The 24,243-nt window shown below is 39.8% G+C and overlaps 3 protein-coding genes across 4 annotated transcripts; 1 reads left to right on the top strand and 2 right to left on the bottom strand.

Moving 5' to 3' along the window:
* The first annotated feature begins 159 nt into the window (after positions 1–159).
* LOC130696342 (thyroid adenoma-associated protein-like) lies at positions 160–18,528 on the top strand. Of its 2 annotated transcripts, none has more exons than XM_057519419.2 (7): positions 160–297; positions 13,492–13,617; positions 13,685–15,650; positions 15,718–15,857; positions 15,915–16,268; positions 16,329–17,349; positions 17,411–18,528. In XM_057519419.2, the coding sequence occupies exons 2-7, from the start codon at positions 13,513–13,515 to the stop codon at positions 18,526–18,528; spliced, it is 4,704 nt and encodes a 1,567-aa protein (XP_057375402.1). In that variant the 5' UTR covers positions 160–297; positions 13,492–13,512. The 2 variants fall into 2 exon arrangements, with proteins under 2 accessions (XP_057375402.1, XP_057375403.1); XM_057519420.2 differs by lacking the exon at positions 160–297 and adding an exon at positions 1,025–1,137.
* Positions 3,381–12,774, bottom strand: LOC130695801 (angiotensin-converting enzyme-like). The gene is made up of 39 exons (XM_059495375.1): positions 12,638–12,774; positions 12,158–12,461; positions 11,961–12,057; positions 11,756–11,899; positions 11,499–11,687; positions 11,338–11,435; positions 11,103–11,272; positions 10,984–11,032; positions 10,839–10,914; positions 10,525–10,774; positions 10,371–10,469; positions 10,151–10,291; positions 9,900–10,063; positions 9,264–9,417; positions 8,882–9,197; positions 8,727–8,823; positions 8,517–8,660; positions 8,260–8,448; positions 8,091–8,188; positions 7,858–8,027; positions 7,724–7,772; positions 7,579–7,654; positions 7,251–7,500; positions 7,093–7,191; positions 6,893–7,033; positions 6,640–6,802; positions 5,989–6,092; positions 5,616–5,922; positions 5,452–5,548; positions 5,251–5,394; positions 4,989–5,177; positions 4,831–4,928; positions 4,597–4,766; positions 4,485–4,533; positions 4,347–4,422; positions 4,035–4,284; positions 3,865–3,963; positions 3,659–3,799; positions 3,381–3,585 (listed from the first exon to the last, which is right to left on the bottom strand). The coding sequence occupies exons 1-39, from the start codon at positions 12,715–12,717 to the stop codon at positions 3,420–3,422; spliced, it is 5,697 nt and encodes a 1,898-aa protein (XP_059351358.1). The 5' UTR covers positions 12,718–12,774; the 3' UTR covers positions 3,381–3,419.
* Positions 18,529–18,706: 178 nt separating the features above from the next.
* On the bottom strand, positions 18,707–21,989 carry LOC130696345 (sodium-coupled monocarboxylate transporter 1-like). Its single transcript, XM_057519425.2, has 18 exons — positions 21,742–21,989; positions 21,545–21,634; positions 21,323–21,482; positions 21,176–21,241; positions 21,052–21,103; positions 20,922–20,989; positions 20,773–20,841; positions 20,606–20,691; positions 20,463–20,526; positions 20,287–20,363; positions 20,111–20,219; positions 19,948–20,057; positions 19,701–19,884; positions 19,546–19,632; positions 19,274–19,485; positions 19,006–19,207; positions 18,911–18,940; positions 18,707–18,848 (listed from the first exon to the last, which is right to left on the bottom strand). The coding sequence occupies exons 1-18, from the start codon at positions 21,861–21,863 to the stop codon at positions 18,735–18,737; spliced, it is 1,902 nt and encodes a 633-aa protein (XP_057375408.1). The 5' UTR covers positions 21,864–21,989; the 3' UTR covers positions 18,707–18,734.
* Between the last annotated feature and the right edge of the window lie 2,254 nt (positions 21,990–24,243).

Here is a 24,243-nt window from a genome sequence, read left to right on the forward strand (position 1 = left end):
CATTTCGAAGATTCATGGCTTCTTTCCAGCAGAGCAGCCCGAGCTCTCGTGCTCCTTCAAAGTCGTAAAAGCAGAGGTAGGTAGCTCCCAATAGTTCCAATATGTTTATCTTTTGATGTCGATCGTTGGTGCTATCCATGATGGAACTAATCAAATTCAACGTTTGTCCAGATTTCAACTCAGTCTCTATCAGGTCGTTGACTATATCGACATGGCCGCAAAGAATGGCTACGAACAATGGTGGAACTTGCGGATATTCGACACCTTTCCACGTAAATCGCCCATGCTGACTAGCAGGTACTTGAAGTTCTTGTAGTAAAAATTTGACCATCCTCTTTTTTCCTCGGCGAGTTGCCACTAGTAGAGGTGTCTCTCCATGTTCGTTGTAAGATTTGGCTAATTCGGCCGTTACCTCTGATCCATAAGTATCGAAGATCATAACGTTTAATTTCCTTCTTGAGCCTTGGCTTACTGCTTCAAAAAATGCTTCACAATCTGAGTAGGTTATGGATTGCGTATCCCATCCATTATGCACTGGGGGAGAGGAATCAGCAGTTTCCGGGACTCGACGCCAGACTTTTCGCCAAACTTTACGCATACCACGGTGTGTTGCTTGCCAAACTCTTCGCAACATGTATCGCCATACTAAACGCACTGGTGCTGGAGAATCCATTTTGTTTAACAGGTAAAGAGTGGTGATATCGAAAGATCGAAAGACTTATGTGATGGCATTTCTTCCAGTGCTTATCAGTCTCCCATTTGCCCTCCCATGCATTTCATATTGGGATTGCCACAGAATTCCGAATATACCATTGAAACGTTTCAATTAACCAACCCATGTGTTGTTGTTATGGTTGCATAAAAATGATTTGCTTATTGTTCAGTTGTTTTTATTTACACAATAATTGTGCCGTATTTTTAATTTTGTTTTTTGTTTTGTTTTATTTGCAGGTATTATCTTCTTTGGTAGTGCGCTATTTGGCCACCAGAGTGCCACATGGCCATTACGTAATGTCTGCATTATGTCACTTCTGCAGTTGGAATTGTGATTCCGGAAGAACTATATGGCAGCATACCACCAAAGTGTAACAACTATTGCTGAGACCAATTCATCTTAGAGATTCTTCAAGTATTCATGTAAGTCATCCATTCAATTGATTTTCATTAGCATGGCCAACGATCCTCACAGATCGATTTGTTTTTGCGTCGACTGGTAGACCTAGTCTATCTCTCGATCGTTACCTGCTGGTACCTTCTGGTTGGTGTTTCTTTTTTTTATTGTCAAGGCTTGTTGCGAAAATGTCATGTACATTAGAGTGTAAGGGATGGAGGAATCAGCACATTTAGGGTGATGTCAAAGCCCATTTCTTGTTCTCATTATCGTCTCTGCAACGGTGTTGCATCATCTTTGGGGGGGAGGGGGTGAAAGGCTTTCTTCAAGGCATTTTGACTTTGCTGCTACGTTCGTGAGCTTTACTTCGCGTCCAACCTAACAGGTGTGATATTTTTTTGGCTGTCTTCTAAAGCCATAATCTGACGTAGCCATTTATGTCATGGTTGCTTTGCGTGCAATCGACAAGTCAATCGGCGGTTTTGAATATTCTGCTCTGAATCAGTATTGGTTCTCCTTTTGTCTTTTTTTTTGTCACAAAGTTAACAGACAACAGGTTGGCATTAGATTCGTAGTGATTCCTTCTACACCGTTATGCATTTCCAACGAGATTTGCAAATCGTGTTGACAGGATTTCTGGTAATCAGGTCATACTTTCTTTTTACTGTATCGAGGATTCTCAGAAAATCCGTAGTTAGTTTTCTGGGTATTCTTTTGTTAAAATTCCCCTAGCTTCAACTGATTTCTGATTTCATTTCTGTTTGCTAACGTTGTCTGGCTAGCTCAAACCAACATAACTGGTTCGCATAGCACTTGCGCCATTGTTCATTGTCCAAATTGGCCAGATAAGAACCCTTGTTGGAATTAAGATGAATTGGATGCCATTTGTTTTCAAACGGATATCACAGCTGCAATGCTTTTCTATCCATTAAAAACTGGAGTGCAATGAAACTAGTCGATTTATCTTTGCGGACCAAAAGAAACCTGTTTTTAAAACAACTTCTTTTGCTTCACGCGTCTGTAATTCTTGCGAAAACGATAAAAAGCTGTTGAAGAAGTTTTGCATTCAGCATGATGGTTAACTTTGCTGTAACTAACTCATTTGACGTCATTCTTACTTGTTGCCTAGCTAAAATAACAAAGAGAAAGAGTTTCTCTTTTAAGTGTTGCCTATTTTTGAATTTGTTTTCAATGCAATTAGCTGATTTTTGGAACTATTTCTCTATGCACCGAGTTGTTTGATAATGGCATAACTTTTTGGGAGCCAGTGTATTTACTTTCTACAAGCTTTTTTAACGAGCTTCAAATCACAAATGGGAGAAAAGCTTAACTTTTCGTATTCATAACCCCAGGTTGTGCTTTATCTAGACTCGGAGAACTTAAGTTAAAGGCAACTTTTGGGGTTTTTGATGCTGATTGGTAGCCCGTCGCTCTTTGATCAACGGCAATAAAGCCATAAAGAAATTTTGTTTTCACTGCTGCACGCTCTGAGGCTTCTTTTTTTTTTGCACGTATCTCTTGTCTTCAAATGAAATGTTGCAATAATCGTTGCTTTTATGTGCCAAGACGGAATCAAGCCCATTTCAAAATTCACTTTTGCAAAAATTGGCTAGGCAAATTGATAGAAATTGTTTCTTTTGCTTATTCACTTTCAAGCACGTTTATGGCACTCTTTTTTGCGTGATAAATCGAGCTTATCTTATTAGGAATGTAATTCGTCACCGAACAGTCACAACCTTTTTTGAACATAAATTCCGATCCAGCTGGGGGGCCATTTCTAGAATTATTTTTTTGCTGCTAACCTGCATGTTTCCTTCACCTGCCATTACATTCACTTGTGTTCTAAAACTGCTTTTAAATGCAATTTAGCAGCTCAAAGTGATTTAACCTTTTTTTTGTCAGCGTAATTAATCGTATGTCTGACGAATTCGCTTTTGTGGCACTGACGTTAATGTTTTGCAACCATATTTGGATGGCAATTTTTTTTCAAACTTGTATAAGATTACAAAAAAAAATCAGCTTAGTTGGTCCAAGGGAAGGGCGGCCACAGTTAAATTCTTTTATACCTTTTTTTGTATCAGCTTTGTGCGCCGTAATCACCAAGTTATTTTTTCTAACCCGTTTTTTAAGTCTCTTTAACTTTTCCGTAATGTAGAACTCTAGTTGGTAACAGGACGATTCGGATGGAAACAAGTATCGTTTTTTTTTATTGAAAGAATCCTTTTGCTTCTTGTGCGATTTTTATGTTTATTGGATACCTTCTTTAAGATAAATATGCAGGTCAACCTGCCCTGCTAGATGTAAGATTTTATTTCCAGCCAGGTACTTTGCCCGATTGTTCGTTTGCTGCGGAAAGCCATTTTTCTAGTGGCTTGAAATATTCGCGGATGGCGGAAGCATCCATTTTCTCTTGTCCTGTCATTACTTTCATGACTTCGGGCCACGGTTTCGACGAACCCATAGAGAGACCAGCGCTATGTTCGTAATATAAAATTTCAAGAACTTTAAATACTTTTGTACAAAGAGAGCTTTTAATTTCAAACTTACGCCAGTTTCGAACCAGCGGCTTTGCTCCTGTAGATATCACAGTTGTGTAACGGCTTGTTTGGATCTAGGGGATCATATTGTCCAGCTTCAATGCACAATGAACGATGAAATTGAAACTGGATAATTGTGCTCACAAAGTATCTGTCGAATCCAGAATGGCGAAAATTAAATTCTGAAAAGTTTTGTTTTAAACCTCAAAATTATACCGTAGATATTCGACATTGGCAGGGACATGAAACTTCGCAGCGGCATCAAAATTTGCTTCTGATCGCGCATTAGGTGGTTTGATTCCCTGGTATTCTTTCCTTTAAAAAAAAAAAAGGAGTTAGATTTTATGCATTAAAGAAGATGCATTTTTGTTAATTTGCCATCGTACCGTAGCTTCCACCAATGCGTGTTGTACTGAGGTTCATCAACCGTTCCATCGTAAATATCCCACCGATATTTGTCAATTAAGTAGGCAAAAGGTAAAAAGGCAATTTTTTCGAGGGCCATAGAAAAGAGGAAGTTGATGGAAGTCTCGTAATCGTCAATGGGAATAGACTCGTCGAGTAATCTAATTTCTTTCAAATGTTTGGGCGTAATGACGGATAGGGCTAAAGTGTCCCCCACTGCTTCGTGAAATCCTATTACAATTTCGTTGACCCTTTAGCCTTTTTAGAAACAAAAATAGGCATTTGATTTCTACCTGGATTTGCTCCATTGCGATAAAGGATTGGCTGATCTTTGTAGAGTAGATCGTATTGGATGTGTCCCATTTCGTGCTGTTGGTATTCAATTATTAGCGTCTCAATTGAAACTGTATTCGTTGTATTAAAATACTTACATGTACTACGACGAGATCGTTTGCCGTAACTCTTGTACATTGCTTGATTCTAATCAATGGAAAACAACGTAGAGATTATTTTTTGCAAAATTCTATTAAAAATAACATTTACCGGAAGTCTTTCTTGTTGCAAAAATCCCATGCTGAAGCGTGACAAACTACTTCACGATTATCAGGTTTCTCAATCATAGATTCTTTCCAGAACTCGTCTGGCATTGGGATCAATCCCAACGAAGTGAAAAACTCGTCAGAAACTTGAAACATTTTGAGTGGTGTGTATCCCTGGTGATCCAAAGTTTAACAATCGATTAATATTTCAACGTGTTAAATTTTGTATCCAGCATACTTGTTCAATCATTTGTTCGGTGACGTCGATAGACGCTTTGGTCGGATAGGGAGTCATGAGAGAATAAATATTTTTCCACGATTGAGCCCACATGTTTCCTGTTTAAATTCAAATTTGAGAAATGGCGCACGCTAAAGCTCTAAAGTATTAACAAATACCAAGCAAATGAGCGGGTATAAGTCCGTCACCAGAAAACTGATCCCCGTACACGTTGCGCAGTTGAGCCCTGACGTAAGCGTGAATTTGTTGATAGAGGGGCTTAAGAGTTTGCCAAAGTTCCTCAACGTCGTCTTTGAAAGTTTCTGATTCGTAACTATGCAACCATAGAGCTCCGGTGTCATTGAAATCTATAAGTAATCGAGTGAGTTAGTTGATGTTCTTTATGCACAGCAAAGAGAAACGATCGGCTTTATACTCAACTGTTTAATTTAGCAGCTTGATTGCTTATTTCGACAAACTCTTTGTATTTGTGCTTTATTGGGCCACCGCTTTTGTCGTGCCATTCTGTCCAAACGTGACGTAATTCTTTTTCATTGCGGCTTTCTGCCATGATTTTGGTCAGTTCTATTGTTGGAATGAACGTGAACTTAATGCTTCGACGTCAGGTCTTATAAAAATTACCTGGTTCGAGGGAAAGGTTGCACGTTTCTTTATTTTTGAAGGAACATATTTTAGTAGTACTGTAATGCTTTGTCATATCAGTTTCCAATTGCGCGTACTTAAAAATTGTTTGAAATGTTGTAGTTTTATGTCACTTGGTATCGAATAGTTTTTTTGAAGTTTACCTTTTTGTATTGGTCGTCAGGAAGTGCTGGTGCTCCGAGAACTGTGATTTGCTTAAATTTTCTAACGAGATCTGGATCTTTGAATTCCCTCCACAACGGAAATGCTGTGGTGGCGTTTTGCCAAATTTCCTTTGAAAATTTAGCAAAGTTCAAACTGACTTCTAATTTCACCTTTTCATTTTCATCGTTAATGTCAGTAGCGTAGGCCCATTCGGCAACACTCGATTCGTAACATTTTTGCGACGATGATCGATCCAATTCCGCCAAATAAGAACGAGCTTCGGACTCTAAATCATTTTTCGATTTCCTGCGACACACATTGTGGTGGGGGCTTTAATTAATCGTTTTGAATATACAATTCGGAATAGTATACCTTAATGATGGTAGGTTCCAAGCATTAGTGATGCAAATTAAAAGAGGGGCCACAATAGCGAGCGTCCAAATTTTCATGTTAGCGATTGTTCCGCAGAACAGAAACTACAACTCGGCAAAGCTCGTCCGTCCACTTATACCTTTGGGATGAAACGGTACAACGTAGGATAAGCACGTTGACCTTTTTATATTTTTATTTATACTTTTTGTTTTTATTTTGTTCCCTTTTACAGCCCCATATAAATTTGTTTTGGGTTTGCCATCCGCTTTTTCTTTAAAAATTGATAACATCATTTAACGGTAAAAAAACCAGTTAGAACTCATCTATTTCCTTCTTGAAAAAGCTTGATGCTGTATGACTCAGTATTTGAAAACCCGCCTCCTGGTACTTGAATTACTGACGAGTTTTATTCGCGTTTTTTTTTGTAAAATTAAATGTGTTTCAGATTTTACACCTCTCTTATTTCATTTTTGATTTTATATCATGAGAGGTCAGTGATCTGCCCAATTCCAGCTCTTTTGTTATTGAACGGTTTTTGAATCATAGAAAATCTGGATTTTCGAATTATTTTAATTGGTTCATTTATTGATACTGAATTATATTTCAAATCTCAAATCCGAGCAGGAAAATAATTGAATTCAGTAGATTTTACTGCCATCCAGGTGTTTGAGCCAGTTTGGCATTTTGCAAAGATAACCAATCTTCGAGAGGCTTGAAATATTCACGAATGGCAGAAGCATCCATCTTCTCTTGGCCGGTCATCACTTTCATAACCTCTGGCCACGGTCGTGATGAACCCATTGCCAGGCCAGCACTACCAAAACAAATTTTAATACTCGTTATTCGCTTGATTTAATCTTTTAATTTTTGCGGAATTGAAATTTTTGTTGTTCTCTGTGCTTACGCTAATTTCGCTCCGGCCGCTTTGCTCCGATAAATATCGCAGTTATGGAGCGGCTTCCGAGGATCCTGTGGATCGTATTGCCCAGCTTCCAAACATAACGAACGATGGAACTGAAACTGGATGACTTTACTGACGAAGTATCTAAAATTGAATCATTCAAATTAGGGAAAATTCGTAAAGACACAGAAAAACAGATCAACCTTAGATATTCGACGTCAGCAGGAACGTGATATTTGGCTCCAGCATCAAAATTTTCCTCAGATCTTTCAACGGGGGATTTAAGTCCTTGATATTCCCGTCTAGTATAAGCGAAAATTATCATGTTTCACCACAATTGGTACTTATTTAATGGGCTTACCGCAGTTTCCACCAGTGCGCATTGTAATTAGACGGTTCAACAGTCCCGTCGAATATGTCCCATCTGTACTTGTCAATTAAATAACCAAAAGGCAAAAACGCTATCTTTTCCAAAGCCATGGATAGTAAGAAATTAATGGATGTCTCGTAATCGTCTATCGGAGTCGATTCGTCCAGCAAACCGATCTCCTTCAAATGTTTGGGCGTTATGACGGACAGGGCCAACGTATCTCCTACCGCCTCGTGAAATCCTAAAATTAATTAACCGAGGATGCAAATTAGCGTTTGACTGTTTGACGTATTACAGTCTTGAGAGTTGCGGAACTAACCTGGATTTGCTCCCCGGCGGAAAATAAGAGGTTGATCTTTGTATTGCAAATAATATTGGACGTGGCCCATTTCGTGCTATATAATAAGCAAAATTGTTGTTCTAAAAGAAAGAAGAGTTTTTGAATTTCTTTTGAATTATTTTACGTGGACAGTGATGAGGTCCTCCGTGTTGACGACGGTGCATTGCTTGATTCTATGAACATCGCATTTGTCGGTTTTATTTGTAATCGAATATTTTGTTAGACTTGAGTTCTAAGAAATTCATTTCCAAAACTCACCTGAAATCTTTTCCATTGCAAAAATCCCAAGCGGAAGCATGACACACTACTTCGCGATCCTTGGGCTTTTCCAAAAGGGATTCCTTCCAAAATTCGGGTGGCATGGGGATCAAACCCAAAGAAGTGAAAAATTCGTCGGAAACTTGAAACATTTTTAACGGTGTGTAGCCCTATGTCGTTCAAAACAGGTGGTCGTTAATGACAATCTGCGACTACGTCACACGTTGCAATACCTGTTCCTTCATTTGTTCCGTAACGTCAATTGATGCCTTTTCGGGGAATGGCACAACGAGGGAGTAAATATTTTCCCACGACTGAGCCCACATGTTTCCTACACATTGGTTAGCAATTGATCCAAAGAATTAATTGATCAAAACCGCGAATCAGCAAATTTTAAAATACCAAGTAAATGAGCAGGAATAAGCCCGTCTTCTGTTATTTGGCCGCCGTAAGTGTCTCGTAACTTCGCTCTCACATATGCGTGCATTTGCTGATAAAAGGGTTTCAAAGTTTGCCATAGCTGTTCAATGTCTTCCTTGATCGTTTCCGATTCATATTCACGCAACCAAAATGCTCCGGCGTCACTGAAACCTGTTTGATTGTCGATTGCAATTTTACTTTGAGTATGCACTGTTTTCGAATTTGAATATTCACTCAACTGTTAGTTTTTGCAATTTCGTTACTAAAATCAACGTAGGGCTTGTAATGTTGTCGAATGGGGACTCCAGCTTTATCGTGCCACTCTTTCCAGGCATGTCGCAGTTGCGCTTCGTCACGGCTCTCCTTCATTATCTTAGTCAAGTCTATTTGATTTAAAAAGGAAACATTTTTTTTCATTCAAAATGCTTTTTTTATTGTTTATGACATACCTGGATCCAAAGAAAGATTGCACTTGGTGGCATCCTCGTAAGCGCACGTTTTTGCGGTGCTATAGATCTTCGCCATTGTGTTTTTAAGTTGCTGGAACTGCAAGAAAATGTTTTTAAATTAGCATCTTGAAACGAATTTTTGTACAGCTCTGTACCTCTTTAAGCCTCTCTTCAGGTAGGGCAGAAGCAGATGTTCCAATGATGGCTATCTTTTTAAAGGCTCGCACCAGTGCAGGATCTTTGAAATTATCCCTTACTTTGAACTGATTTGTTATATTCTTCCAAGCTTCCTTTTGGAATTTTGAATACTCTAAACTCTGTTCGAGCTTGATTTTTTCAGTCTCGTCTCGAATGTCCGTCGCATAGTTCCAGTTTGCACTAGCTGCCTTAAAACATTTTTCCGATGACTGTCTATCATATTCTGCTAAAAAGACACGACTCTGCGACTCCAAATCATTCTCCAACGAATCACTATCGATATATCGGAAGCACTAAGTTATAATTCGTATAAAAAATATGTAATTGTATCGCTTTTACCTGACTGATGGAAACGAATAAGCGCTCGCAATGAGCCAGAGCGAAATTATAGCTGCCACTCTCCATTCCATTTCCGAAGGTACTGTCAAAACAGAACGGTGTGACACCTTATGGTCTCGCAAGGGACTGTCCGTCGACGCTAGAACAGACTTGGCTTTTCATTGGGCTTGACTTATTGTTGTCGATCCAGCGATATGCATACTAAGCTTACTGCCGTGTTTTGAATTCGTAATGGCGTATGTTGTAAGCTTGTTATACGCGTAGAGGTGATTTTAAGGGTTCCGAAGAAGGACAGCAGTTGCTAGGGCGTGTTCCGTATACGCAGTCTTTCATTTCTTGTTTCATTTGGATAATTTGATAACCGAGCAAACAACAGATTTGCATTTTAAAAACTTTAATGAGTTTTCTGTGTGTTAGGGATAACTTGTTTTGCAGATACACGAACCTTCGAGCAAGGTCACAGCTTCGTTAGTTTAACGTCCTATTGTTAGAGAACTGGTTCCATCAGTAAATGTTATTTTATTGTCGTTAAACGAATGTGATGGACTGGAATTACTTGGAAAAAACTCAATAACAAAAAACTTAGCATGGGTTTCTATTGTCATTTTGTTAATCAGGTTAGAAAAACTTTAACTTAAGGCCATCCAGGCGCTTCGCCAAGTACGGAATTCTGTACTGTCAGCCAGTCTTCTAGTGGCTTGAAGTATTCGCGAATGGCGGAGGCATCCATTATTTCTTGACTGGTCATTGACTTCATGACCGCTGGCCAAGGTTGGGATGCTCCCATTGCAAGTCCAGTTCTAATGAATCATTTGTTGCCATGCCACAACCTCTTAATTTCCTCGGTTTAAAGGATAGTTCACTAAACAAAAATGACTTGTACTCACGCGAGTTTTGTTCCAGCTGCTTTGCTTCTGTAAATACTGCAATTATGCAAAGGCTTTAACGGATCCCGTGGGTCGTACTGGCCAGCTTCTTTGCATAGCGAACGATGAAACTGAAATTGGATGATTGTGGCCGCAAAATACCTGGCAAAAACAGTTTAAACCGTAGCTAAAAAAAGTTTGCCTATTATCTTTGTCCTATGAATAAATTTAGGGCGTTCACCTGTGGTAGTCAACGTGAGATGCAACATGATAAATAGTACCGGGGTCAAAATTTTCTTCTGATCGCTGAACGGGAGGTTTGACGCCTTGATATTTTTTCCTGTTAAAATTCTTTTTGAAAATCTAGGTTTATCTTAAAGGATTTTGAATTTTACCTGAGTTCCCACCAATGCGAGTTGTAACGAGAAACATCTACTGAACCATCGAAAATGGCCAAGCGATATTTATCGATTATATAGGCAAAAGGCAGTGATGCGACCTTTTTTAAAGCGATAGCCATCAGGAAATTGATGGATGTCTCATAGTCATCGATTGGAGTAGCTTCGTCTAGTAATCCGACTTCTTTCAGGTGTTTCAGTGTTTGCACCGAGAGAGCTAGTGTGTCACCAACAGCCTCGTGAAAGCCTTCCTCGTTCCCAAACGTGGAGTTATTATTTTATTTAGAGTGTCTTGGTCGTAGGCAATATACCTGGATTAGCTCCATCGCGATACGTGAATGGTTTATCTTTGTACTGCAGGAAATATTGAATATGCCCCATCTCGTGCTATACCAAAAGTTTCAATATAAGGTCCACATTGTGTCATACAAGATAAAATAGAAACGAAGCCGTTACGTGAATAGTGATGAAATCTTTCATGTTGACCTCAGTACATTGTTTAATCCTAGTTGGCAAACCCATTGAATAGATTAGGAATCACGTAACAGTCAAAACATGGACATACAAGGTAATACCGAAAATCTTTGCCGTTGCAAAAATCCCAAGCTGTTGCATGACAAGCAACCTCGCGATCCTTTGGCTTTACAATCAACGATTCTTTCCAGAATTCTTCTGGCATGGGGATGAGACCCAATGACGTAAAAAACTCGTCAGCTTTCTGAAACATTTTCAATGGCGTATATCCCTGCATCGGTGTAATATTTTGCCAATTAATTTAGAGCTTTAATTGCCAAGCAATGTTCCCCAAACCTGGGCCTTTAATTGTTTAGTAACGTCAATCGAAGCTCTGTCAGGGAAAGGAATCAATAGTGAATAAATTCCGTCCATGGAAGATGCGAAAAGACTGCCTGGAACAATGAAATCTTTTACTCTATTTACACAGCTCGTTTTGGGTGTTAGTAAACCATTACCGAAAAGATGGGCAGGGATAAGACCATCGGAAGAAAACTGATCCTTGTATTCGTCACGCAGTTTGGCTCTTGCGTAGGCGTGTATTTGCTTGTAGAGTGGGGCGAGTGTTTCGTAAATCTGTTCAAAGTCTTCCTTAATTGTGTCTGACTCGTATTCTCTTAGCCAATAATCACCCGTGTCACTAAAGTCTGGTTTTCATTCAAATTAAATTTTAAGCATTCTTCTTCTTTTTTTGAAAAGCAATCTGTAACTCAACTATTTAATACAGCAGCTTGATTGCTCAATTTTACAAACTGTTCGTAAGGCTGCCTGATACGATTTCCGCACTTGTTATGCCATTCTGTCCAAATGTGACGAAGTTCGTGTTCGTTTCGGCTTTCTTTCATAATTTTCTTTAGATCTGTAGGATTGAATTTCCATATTCATTTCCAACGCAAAACTTTATCTTATCAATGTCCTACCTGGATCCAACGAGAGGTTGCAGATGGTTGAATTTTGGTAAGCACATACTTTAGTTGTGCTCTGAGTCTTTGACATATCCGATTGGAGCTTGTTGTACTTAGAAAAAAAGAAAATGAATACAAATTGAACGATTTCGTAGGGCCTAGCAAATTCGCACGCAATTACATGCCTGTCATTAAAAAGGGAGGTTATATACCTGAGCTAAAACATCTTCAGGTAATACGGATGCTCCGAGGTCCATCAATTTCTTGAATTTCCTTTTGAGGTCAGGGTCTTTAAAACTAGGCCAGGACTTGAATTTACTATTCCGATTCTGCCACGACATTTTTGCGAATTTTGAATATTCCAAACTTGCATTAAGCAGTAATTCTTGGTTGATGTCGTTTATGTTTGTGCTGTAATTCCAGTTTACCACTGTATGCTCGTAACATTTTTCAGCAAAACGACGATCTTCTTCTTCCATAAAGGCTCGCGCGTTTTCCTCGTCATCGTCAACAAATCTTGTTTTGTTTTTTTTCGTAAAAAAAAAGAATTAATATTTTAGGTACCTGACAGACGTAAGGCAGCTCGGAATGAAACAGAAAATAAAGACACAAATTTAACAATAAAGGGAATTACAATGTTAGAGGACAGGAAAAAAAACAATGGTATATTATTTTGTTAATTGCTGAAGTACCTATGCAACTGTGGTAGTGCCACAATTCTGTTGAAAGAATGGCAAAGAGTAACTATCACATACAATGTCAGTTGCTTCATGCTGGTGTTGTAGACCAAACTGGATGTTGGATACTTGCTCGCTATTTATATAAGGAAAGCTTATGGTGATTAGCTTACAGAGCCTGAAGGTATTGATAAATTCAAATGCCGATCACATGCAACTGTACCTTCGCGTGTACAAATGGAAAAAAAAGCATCTAAGAGCGGGTCAACGCTCCAAATATTTACAAGGCCGTCTGGTAAGAACGATAACGTTTACACCATTATGTTCATTTAGCTTTAAGATGTAAGAGTTTCGAGCCAACGATGTTGCCAAATGCAACTACGAAGTTGTGCACTAAAGTACATATTACTAGTTTTTTTCATAGAACTACATCCTGTGAAATATAACGAGAGATATGAGACGTATTTGTAATGCTAAATAGGGCGTCCTGTACTTTGAGATCATAATGTATTGGGCTGCTTATCAACAGCTGTCACTTGCCTGATTTGTTATCCATGTGTAATCACAGTTTCCTTCTTTAATATGGCATAAAAAATGAATAGCCTTTCTTTAGGTTTCTTGCTACGTCTAGTTGGGTTCTGGTTTTTCATGAGTCCGTGATACATCATTTTTACATGCGAAATATGCAAAGTCATTCTTTTACCGGCAACACTGTTAGACGAAGTTTTTTTCCCTGTTGTTTTGATTTTTGTACATGTGATTTCTAAGCGACCTTAAGTGACAATTGTCGAATGCGTGAAGGTGCATTTATGGCCAATCGCGAGTAGTTTAAGTAAAATATTGATTTAACAAGATTTTGGTAATCTCAGAATTAATTTAAACTACAAGAAATGGATCTAAACCTGGATTACCAAGAAAATTTCAATCACCACACAGCTGTAGCAAAAGCTCTTTCCCATGATGTGCAATCAGAGGCTTTTTATGGTACTATTAGGGTGAGTAGTCCTGTAATTATAGTTTCTTTTTGTTTGGTCTTAAATAATGTTTTGGTTGATTATTAAGGCCCTTCTTACAACAATACAAATATCCAGAAGGCGAAACTGCAAGCTAACGGAGCCCCCTGATCTCTTGCCTATAACCGAATCACTAATTAGGAATACAAAGCTAACTATAGACCTGGCCATAGTGGCTGGGAAGATAAACTGCCTGACAAAAGTATTCATCCAAAACAATCCTGTTACAGTTGAGCATTTGATGGTGCAGTCCTCACAGATCAAAGAGACTATTCCCAAGATCTGCTTCTTGTTTGGAGTTATTGATTGCCTACCGTGTGATAGATATGATGGGACAGTAGTCATCATTGGTGAAGAGATCTTTCATTTATTGCAAAATTTCAACTCAGTCTATTTCCATAAGATGAAACTTCTGCTTTCGTGGTTGCAATATGTCCAAAGCATTATATGTTTCATTCCTCTTTCAAATCCCATTCGAACAGTGTTTCTCCTCCCTCAAAGTGAAATGATGAAGCTTATTAATTTACATTGGGAGACAACACAAGTGCAAACTTTACCTGAACAGTGCCTAGCGACAATCTGCGGTATCTGGCGTACCGCCCAACCAACTTCACACTATGCTGATATCGTGGCTAAGATGGCGTTGACGAACTTGACATGGAGATCAAGAACAAAATACCTCATCCTAGCTACAGTATTGCCTTTTACACATTTCAAGGAAATTTTGTGCGAGTATCCAGACACAGTTTACGCAATCACGACGAGCCTCGATTCAAATTGCCTTTTGGCTGCCGGAACAGCTCTTTTTAAAGCTTTTGCAAAAAATTTGCCTCCGGATGAATGGGAAGACTACTGCCAAAGTGTATTGCTTGACGCTTTGAACCACACGAATCGAAGCACACAATTCAATGCTGCTCATTACTGGCTTCCCTGTTTGACCCATGCTTCACCTGTGGTTCTTATTGAACTAAAGCAACGCCTTCTGAAAGCCGAAAATTTTAATTGGTTAGCCTACATATCACTACTGAAGCTGATGGATCATCTCGACGAAAGCGATAGACTGCTAGCCAAACAAGCTTTGATTCATGGCGAGGAAGAAGTAAGAGCAGCAGCATTTGGGATGCTTCTCCATACAAATAAGAAGACGGAAATCATTCGCATCGAAGATTGGAATCTAGTGAACAATTTTCTGATAAAAAATCTTCGATCAGACAATCCGCAATTTAGACTGAAATTGCTTTCCACAACTCGGCTATTTCTGATTCGAGTATTAGAATCTTGTCTTAATAGAATGAAAACTAATTGTTCTATAGACGAAGATATTGACAACTTAAGAAAGCTGCACGACCACCTACTTAAATGTTTAACACCATCATCCAGCTACCAAAAGAAAATCACTTCATTGGCTGCCCTTCGCTACATCCATCAGCTATTTGGCGATAACGACGCTCAAGCAGATAGTTTGGCAAAAGGTGCATCACTAACAAAACGTCGCCAGTTGATCCAACTAGCTGGCGATCGCTGGAACTTTACGGGCAAAGAATCATTGGATCGTTACACAATCTGTTTAATGGATGAGGTTATTGACGTTCGACAAAAAGCAATCGACATGCTGCGAGACTTCTTTCCTTGCCCACCACTCAATTACGTACGATTACTTTATCGTCAAGGATTGGAAATGTGTGACAGTGCAAAGTTTCAACGTAGTGAATGTGGTGCTACAGTTATTCAAATGGTCAGCCATTGGTCGTTGACCAGCACATCCACTGTTCCAGAGTTGACTCTAGAATTTCTAATGGAAGAGATCCAGAAGCGATTTCACCAGCTTAAACTAGACTGGATGTTGGGAGCTTCAGAAGGGCCTGTCCACGGTTTCATTGGCGCTTTGGTCAAATTTCTCCAGCTTCGACATCCATCCCATTCTGTGGTATCATATGCAGCTCTGATTCATTTGAGTCAAACAATTAGTAGCTACATGTTGGACACCTTAGCTAGCAGATCTACTGGAAGTCCGGGTAACTATAATTCCCAACATCCAGCAGAATAATTATTTAAGCTAATGAACTGTTTTTAAAAAAATAGATATGGCGCCCTCTTTTGAAGAAATGAGCCAAGCAATTGACGATATTGTCCGGCGGAGTAATGCAGCCGAAACGAATGATAGCATTTCCATCAGCGTTCAGCAACAGCTAGTCTTGGCCTGCGCCTGGCTTAACTTAAAGGTAATACGAGTCATATTCTAAAATAGTTTCCCACTAAAACTTTATTCGCGTACCCAGGAATCGGGTAATTTAGCTGTTCAAGTTGCCATCTTGCTGCTAAACGATGAACGACTGACCAAAGAAGACCGAGTGCGTCAGATTGAAGAATGTGCACAGATAGTATATCAAATTCTTCTACGGTGCCGACATAAAGGTGCCATTGAGGCAGCCGGTGATGCTATGGGCTTACTCTGCCGAAGGTTGTTTGCTAGCCAAGAGAAAACCATCAAAGCTATTCCCGGCAATATACTGACAAACTTTCTTGATCGACTCGAAAACTCAAAACTGGGTGCGTCCATCACTCGTCGCTCAGCTGGACTGGCATTTTTGGTTAGTAAAATTGTAAGCAGCCAGTCTGAAAAATCCTCGACGGTACGATATCAAGCACAAGTTTAAATAGAAAACAAATGATTAAGTAAAGCCTATTTCTAGGACTCTTTACTCGTGATGACCACCAAAAGGCTGATTAGCGTTGCGCAGCGTCGCTTTAATGTGAATGAAAAGCAAGATGATGTCTGTGACTTGCCGCAATCGGTGGCTATGCATTTACTCAAGTCGTTAGTTCATGATGCCTCATTGAGCGTTGGCGTGCAACCAGAGCTCATGGAACCTATCGTTAAATTGAGTGTCGACTCGTTCGCCCATCCACACTGGTCCGTGCGGAATGCTGCACTCCAGCTGCACGGATCCGTTATACCACGTTTGATAGGTGCCACTGGCAAAACGACTGCAGAACTGTTCCACAAACTTCCTGGATTAGAGCCGTTCTTTCTTCAGAAATTAGCAGAACAACCAGAAGGTCGTCAGCTCGTTAGCGGGAGTCTTATTCCCAGTCTCAGCATTTTGAGCCGCCTTTTCCCTGACAATGGGAACGAAGCCCGAAATTCAAGTTTCACCGCCCTTTTGATTGTTTTACTTGGCCATCCAGTGATTCAAGTCCGTCAGCTGGCCGCGCAGAGCTTATTGGCATTCGTTTCGCTCTTCAAGACCAAATGGATAACAATGCAGCTGTGCGAGGATGCAGTAACTTTAGTTACTCGAACAAATTCGGAAACACCACTCCACATGTGTGTCCCTGGTTCTTCGATCACCAATAGCCTTCACGGCTGCCTATTTGCCATATACGAATTTTTAAACCGCTGTCGGGACGTTGCGCTAAGTGTAGAAGATTGGGAAATGATTCGCGAGGCTGCTTCGGCTCTTATTCCTGTTGAGAACAATCATCGCAGTTACTACATCAAGTCGGCCATCTTGAAGCTTTTCCAACTGTTGCCAAACATGGCTGGCGATCTGGACTATTTTACGATGTACCGGGACGCATCGGTGCGCAAATTATACAAAAATCAACCTGGTTTTTGTGATTGGCTCAAATTGAAAACCGAGCTGATCGTTAATAAAATATCGCTTAACTGCATGCTGCCAGCCATTGAACACTTTCTTCCGCCCTATAGTGGTATGAAAAGCTTACTTATAACTCTGTCCTTTTCTTTTATTTAATTTGCTTATCTTTGTAGGAATGGATGTATTGGAAACGGCCCTTAAAGGCATGAAAACACGTTTGGCTCACCTGTCAAGCTCCAGCGTCCTAGCAAACACCGTAACTGGCTTTGTTACGTACTACATCACTCATTGGAGATCGTACCCTACTCTCTTACCTGCTTGCCTTGAATTCGTCCAAGCTAGAGGAGCCGGAGCACTGCTGGAAAGTGAAACGTCACTCCAAGAGCACATAGACTTTTTCATCGATAAATGTATCCAAGCAAGGCAATTGGGTTCTCCTGTGGCACTCTTGGCGATCCAGACAACATCTTCCGTCATTAAGGAAATAATTGAAAAAGGCCTACCCATTAACGATTTAGAAGAAGTGGTTTTCCGACTAAGTCGTTGCTTATTGGAGGCTTCCCAGCCTGAAGAGTCAATATCGTTCCGTTCAGCAGCAGCCGTCAGTCTTAAAACGACGGGGAAGCTCCTAGTAACGATGGCTAACAAACGTGCAGAAACCAGCCAGAATTTTTTCATTTTGATTCTGAATCTTATTCAAGACGAAGAAAAAGATATACGAGCGGACACAGCCTTATTTTTGACGAAGTTAGTCGCCTCTGTCAATGGTAATTCGGAAGAAAGCATAGGCTTGGTTCAAATGAGTCCTACCCAGTGCCTAGAAGAATTTGCCTTTCACATTCATCACTGGTTCCCGAAACAACATGTCGTTCCCGTTATATTTAACTTACTCAAGAATTCCGAACCTGTTAAAGGCGAAAGTATTCAACCTCTGTACGATCGCGAACCCCGAAATTTTTTTCAGGAAGAAACTGAATCCGTTTCGTTCCTCGTCAAAGTGTTTGAAACTTTGTTCGCGAGCGGTGACAACGAGCCGCTGGAATTAGATATCGACGTGCAACAAGTTATGGAGGAAGCCAATTCCTTGCTTGAGCGTATTAAAGCTGATGCTTTATTCGATGAACAGGCAAAAGAGTGGCTCTTTACTCAATCCTTTGGAACGTATTCAGCTCTGATTCGGCTATCTGCTCGTTTGAATATCATAGGTTCAACGTGTCCATCGTGGAAGATGGACCAACGTGTTCTTGAGCTTCAAAGCACAATCGAGATATTGACTCGTCAATGCGTTTAGTGATTTCTAAAATGTTGATCCATTTTTGCTTCTACTATACAAAATTTGAAAAGTCGCAAAAATGGGATTGGATGTACACGGGGTTTTTGAAATGTTTCACCAGTAAATTGGTTGTCATATAAAAAAATACTGTACGAATGGTGTAACGTTATAGTCAAAGATGAAAAACGAAACATAAAAAATTGTGGTACTTATCCCTTTACGGACTAAGTCTGCATTCTAACGTTGCTTATTGTTTGAAGATCATCTGGGTTGCTGGAAGAGAAGGCGACATTGATTTCACCTACTTTTGTGTCACATTTGGGTTTTATTTCAGGAACCTGTAAAACAATCGAAAGTAATTCCATGTTCGGCTTCAAATTCTTAGTGATCTGTAACCTACATATTCGTCACCAACGTGAAACCGCAAAAACTAAATAAGGTAAAAACAAAAAACATAATCATTGTAGCTTGATTGGAAAATGAGCCGTTAATTACCTCTTTGGCTTTTTTAGGGAGAAACCAGTATATAGTTTTGCCTGTGTCACAGATGAGCGCAGGATTTAGTTTCCTGGGATTTTGCGGTCTCGTGAAGACGGTCACTATTAAGCCAACGACAATGACCGTCAAACATCCGCAAGCGGAATACCACATATATGAAAGGTTGTACAAGCCCAGTGGCTCATCCATTTCATTTTCTCTGTTCATTAATGAATCAGTATTTAGCATTGAGAATTTTGTAAAAATGGAATTAAAAGAACCCTACAAAGGCATTAAGGTAGTTGTATCGACGTCAATAACAGGAAATTCCGTTGTGGTTGAACTGGTAAAATTGGCCATTGTACTGTTAAAAGGGCAACCTTCGAAACTGACAGGTTTGCGTGGTACTTTGATGAAACCTTGAGCCTTGGCGACCTGGGTCCCTACACCGATCCACAGCATGAGCAGTAAACTACTTAAAAGGCCAGCCGCTGCTCCCTGTGGTCAGAAAAGGAAACGAAAATTAGGTGTCAATTTTCGCTGGAATATTCTACTAACGATGGAATTGGCCCATGGGAAAAACATTCCCAGAGTGAAAACTCCGAGAAGAGGCCCTCCAAGAATTCCAAAGATGCTCAAGGCGGCCTGTAGGTCAGAGAAAAGGACTCGGGAGTTCTCTCGATGGATCTATTATTTGTCTTGACCAGTCATACCTCGAGGACATTACCCAGCTGGGCAGCAACAAACACTAGACCGAAGCACAAGAGACCAAACCCGATAGCGAGAAATTTGGAAACGTTGGTGGCCCGAGCATCGTCCATTCCTCTACCACAGAAAGGCCGAACGAAATCTTCCAAACAGATTGCGGCCAACGAGTTTAGACCGCTCGACACGGTGCTACAGGTAATATTAATTGGTTACCGAGAAAGTAAATAATTCATTAATTTGCAACAGATATACCTCAATGCCCCGCTGAAGATTCCGGCGACAAATAATCCCGGAACGCCTGGTGCGTTTCCAAGAGTGTCCATTACAAACCGTGGGAAAAGTTGATCTGGTTTAGCGATAAACTAAATTCACATTTGTGTAATATGCTTCATTAGTAATTAAACAATATAGGTACCCCAGCAGTGAGAAGATCGCATTCGGCGTATCTAGCAAAAATAACCATTCCACCGTAACAGCACAGTGAAATTAGGGCCACCAAACCAACCAAATTAATCCAAACAGCACTAAGTACAAACAAAAAATTATCTTGATAAATCAGCACACAAAATATGTTTACGTTGTTTTTATTACGTTCTAGCTTGCTTCATAGTAGTAGCCGTCAAATACCGCTGGACTTGCGACTGGTTCACACCATAAATTGTCACCCACTAAAAACAAGGAGGGGAAAAGATAAAGTCACGTTACAAACAGCATAAAGTTAGGTACTAATCTACTTAAAAAGTGCTATATTGGCGTATAAAACATACCGTGAAGTAGCCACCAACAATTAAGGACCATACAGAATGTCGTTTGGCTGGACTTGGATCGAAACTAACGATTCAAGCAAATACGTAGCACTTTTTAATCCAATTTTTAGAAATTCACATTAAAAAAAGTAAAAATGACTTACTCTCCAAATTCAACGCGGTCAGTTTCCTGGTTTATAGCCCATACAGCTGCGCTACCACCTTTGTCAATGTCCCCTTTGAAGACCACCTGTCCTCAGTTGACGTCATGCGTAAAAATTCTTTTGAGGATGAATTAACAAAAAAAATCAAATCATTTTAACGAACCTACCACAGCCATTGAAATGAACATGATAATAACTTGAACTGTATCGGTCCACATGACAGCTTTCATTCCACCCTGAATGTTTGCAATTAAGTGTTATTAACTCAATGTTTTTGCTTTTCAACATTTATAGAATGAAAGAGTTGATGACGCACGACGACAGTGTAGAAAACACAAACTGCGAAAATCGCCGTGACCGAGATGTAGACGTGAATCCCGGTAACTGAAAAGAATTTGATCATTGGCATTAAAGTATTTAGCATCCAACTTGTTCAGTTGTGTTACCTTGGCTGAGAGCCAAGGCAGGTGCGTAGACAACCACGGCCATGTAGAGGGTCTACAACAGAACAAAGCATCCGTTTTTTTATAGTAAAATGTTTTAAAAAATTTTCATCGGGAAGGTGAATACCATTTGAACGGTAAACGTGGCCGAACCTAAGCAGCGGACGAGCTTGTTGAAGCGCAATTCGAGGTACTGTAATTGGCAGACAATAATAAAGGATTAGAGTTCAATTCATGCATCGCTGGAGCTGTCTTTGCGGTTATTGGGTTATACCTCGTAGGCGGATGTGACACGAAGTTCGTAGAAGATTGGCATGTACAGGTAATTGGCGGCCGGCATAACAAGGAAAAATGCCAACACCACTAACCAGTACATTGTACCAAATTGATAGACTTCGGCCGGAGTTCCCAGCAACGTGATGGCAGACATGAAACTTGGGGACGCGTCAAGGTCAAATAGACTGTAAAATTTTCACTGTGGTAACATTGGCATTACCTTGCAATAAGAGACATGGCTACAGGAAAGGTTCCCATGTTCCTTCCGGCCATGAGAAATTCACTGGTTGTGTTCTGTTTGGCTCCGAAACTAAAACACAATTGAAGGGAGAGAAATGACAGAGACATCAAATTAGGTTAACAGATCCATCTTGACCTGAATTGTATGGTTGTGTATAATAGAATAGAGAGGTGTACCATGCATAATAGATCCCAATAATGGCTGAAATAACCAACATTCCGACAAACACCACGTAATCGGCCCAACCGAAAAATTGTTCTGCATTGTAGTTGACGGTACTCGTGTTTGAACCTTCCATATTGGTAAAAATATGTAAACACACAATGGAAAGCGTAAAAAAAACAAACAAAACAGAATAAAAACAACTTGATAGACCGGATACTGGTCAACGACTGGTATATCGCTGGACTGCAACAGCTTCGTTTAAAGAGCTATGGCGGGAGTCCCTAACTGGTACAGCTAAACACACCTAGGCACCGCTAGGCACCGGTTTATGTTTGGATTTGCATATCGTTGCATCACGAAAATTCCCTTCACTTTAAGGCCTCAGGTGAATCATGTGAAAATGCTATCTAAGCGATCGTACACTACTTTCATTTTTGCATTTTGCTTATTTGTAGCAGTTAAGTGGTATAGGAGACTGTATATCATCCAGTAAGGCGATTTGGAGAGCGAGACGTTACAATAATCCCTGTTACAATTCTTACCTAATAATAATATCTGCCATTACCATTGTAAGTCTTTTTCAGCAGTCTAATATGCTACTATGGCAGTAAAGTGCTTGAGTGTTTTCAAGCAAAGCTTTCATAGCAAAACAACATTTTGACTGTTATCTAGATATACAAACAGTTAATTATCCGTTCACCAAATAAACAATTGTCGATTCGTAGTTCTCAGCAAAGAATCGCATATAAATTTTTTTGTTTTTCAAAGGCGTGTATATTTACATCACTCGCAATTTCAGATTGCGTTTGGGCAATAGTTCTGTACAATTTCTATTTCAAAATATGCATTTTCGTTTTATGCGTGAAGTATTTATTTATTGTTATTTTGAGAACTTGAGACCATGTAAGGGATATACGCCATTACCTTTTTTGAGAAAATTTAAAGCGAGTTGAAATCGTGACTGGTAGATGGCGTTGAACAAACATGTGGCCTTGGACTTTTTTCGTCCCCTTTCGTTAATTTGTCTTCGAACTGTAGAACTGTGACACCTCGTGCAACCTTCTCGTTCAGTCAGGGTGTGCCATTAACTGGTTGACATTTTTGTTGTTGAAATGATAGTTAAATGCAAGACAAAGTATGAAAGAACATGTAATTCTTGCTGACTATTGCATACACCATACCTGTGTGACATCCAGAAACAGACATTTGCATTGAAACTTTTCCAAGGCGAATTCGAAACCAATGGTAATGCATTCAAGCCAAGCCAATGGCTCAACTATGTCTAAGGCAGAATTCCACTCGAAAACTTCGGCTGGTCCACTTACCAGGCGATATGAACCGTCAAGTGGTTGATGTCGAAGTCGTAGGATGGACGAATCGATAATTATGGCGGCGTGGTCTGCGTGTCTCCATTATGAGTAATTGCTTCCCTACAACGCAGTCCCGGCATATTTGGCATTTTCATCGAGATTGTACGTCGCACTCAAAAAAAAAGGTAAGCCCACTTCTACAGCTCTTGTCGTTTGCAATCAAATGTGTATCGTTCTTTCTAGTTTTTGTGGGTCGCGTGATTTGTCACTCGTTTGTCTAAAGAGAGACACGAGGTTCCAAACAAAACGAATTGCAATAACCTTGGGTCAACTACTCGTTGTGGGAATGTAGTGCTTATGCCATTCTTGTTGTATCGATCCCCACAGCGTCAGATAACTCATTTTTTTTTCTCTCTCCATCTTTTTGACTGGTGACACCACTTGATGTCTGGCTCACATTTTTATGACGTTGTATATCTAAAAAATGATGTACACGTTTCATTTTCTATCGCCTAGTAAAAAAACCCGTCTGTCAACGTTTAAAAATCCACTAAATCTACTCCAACTTTTCGCTCTCTCTTGATTTCATTTTCTATTGGAGGCAGTTATACATTTTTGATGACTTCCTCCCCCCCTTTTTTTTTGACGACAAAATGTGTGACGCTCTTTTTTTTATTGGCGCGTAAAAAGAGACATTACACTGTTGCCAATTTATACCACCAAGCTCGTAATTGCGCGACAGGGCTAGGGGCCATCCAGTCTGGCTAAAAATGGCGGCAAAAAAAAACTACGACTTGTTTCGTCTACTAACAAATGCCGGGTAAAAGTTAATCAATATTATCCCGTTTTCTTTTCGCAGTTTCTTAAAATCCTGGGTGATGTTTTTCCCGCTGTCAAGTAGAGTCCCCTGTATAGGAAATCTCCATTTTTTTTTTCTTTTGCAAAAGGTAAAATGTCAATAAAAAATAACACGGAAATCAATGATGGTATTGGGGAAAAGAGGGGAGAAAAAAAAAAAACATGCCGTGCTTATCGCTTCATCTCACGCCGGAAACCCTCTTCCGTCTGCATATATCGCACCCACTTAGTATTATAATTTCCGACCAATCAGATGTCGAGTTTCTACGTACACCTTTTCTTTTTTTTTCTTTTTTTTTTTACTGCCATATATATTTTTTTTAAGGGACAAGTTATTTTTTTCTT

The sequence above is a fragment of the Daphnia carinata genome, chromosome 5 (assembly GCF_022539665.2).
Source record: "Daphnia carinata strain CSIRO-1 chromosome 5, CSIRO_AGI_Dcar_HiC_V3, whole genome shotgun sequence".
Lineage (NCBI taxonomy): Eukaryota > Metazoa > Arthropoda > Branchiopoda > Diplostraca > Daphniidae > Daphnia > Daphnia carinata.

Excerpts from the sequence above, each read along its gene's own strand:
- LOC130695801 (XM_059495375.1), bottom strand. The coding sequence starts at position 12,717 with ATGAAGCAACTGACATTGTATGTGATAGTTACTCTTTGCCATTCTTTC. Across the intron at positions 9,418-9,899 it reads CGAAGCGCCTGGATGGCCTT|CCAAGTCTGTTCTAGCGTCG; the intron begins AAGTTAAAGTTT and ends CCCAATGAAAAG. Across the intron at positions 8,661-8,726 it reads CAATCTTTCTTTGGATCCAG|ACTTGACTAAGATAATGAAG; the intron begins GTATGTCATAAA and ends TAAATCAAATAG.
- LOC130696342 (XM_057519419.2), top strand. The coding sequence starts at position 13,513 with ATGGATCTAAACCTGGATTACCAAGAAAATTTCAATCACCACACAGCT. Across the intron at positions 13,618-13,684 it reads CTTTTTATGGTACTATTAGG|GCCCTTCTTACAACAATACA; the intron begins GTGAGTAGTCCT and ends TTGATTATTAAG. Across the intron at positions 17,350-17,410 it reads CTTTCTTCCGCCCTATAGTG|GAATGGATGTATTGGAAACG; the intron begins GTATGAAAAGCT and ends TTATCTTTGTAG.
- LOC130696345 (XM_057519425.2), bottom strand. The coding sequence starts at position 21,863 with ATGGAAGGTTCAAACACGAGTACCGTCAACTACAATGCAGAACAATTT. Across the intron at positions 20,990-21,051 it reads TGCCTTGGCTCTCAGCCAAG|TTACCGGGATTCACGTCTAC; the intron begins GTAACACAACTG and ends AATTCTTTTCAG. Across the intron at positions 20,692-20,772 it reads TGTTCATTTCAATGGCTGTG|GTGGTCTTCAAAGGGGACAT; the intron begins GTAGGTTCGTTA and ends AACTGAGGACAG.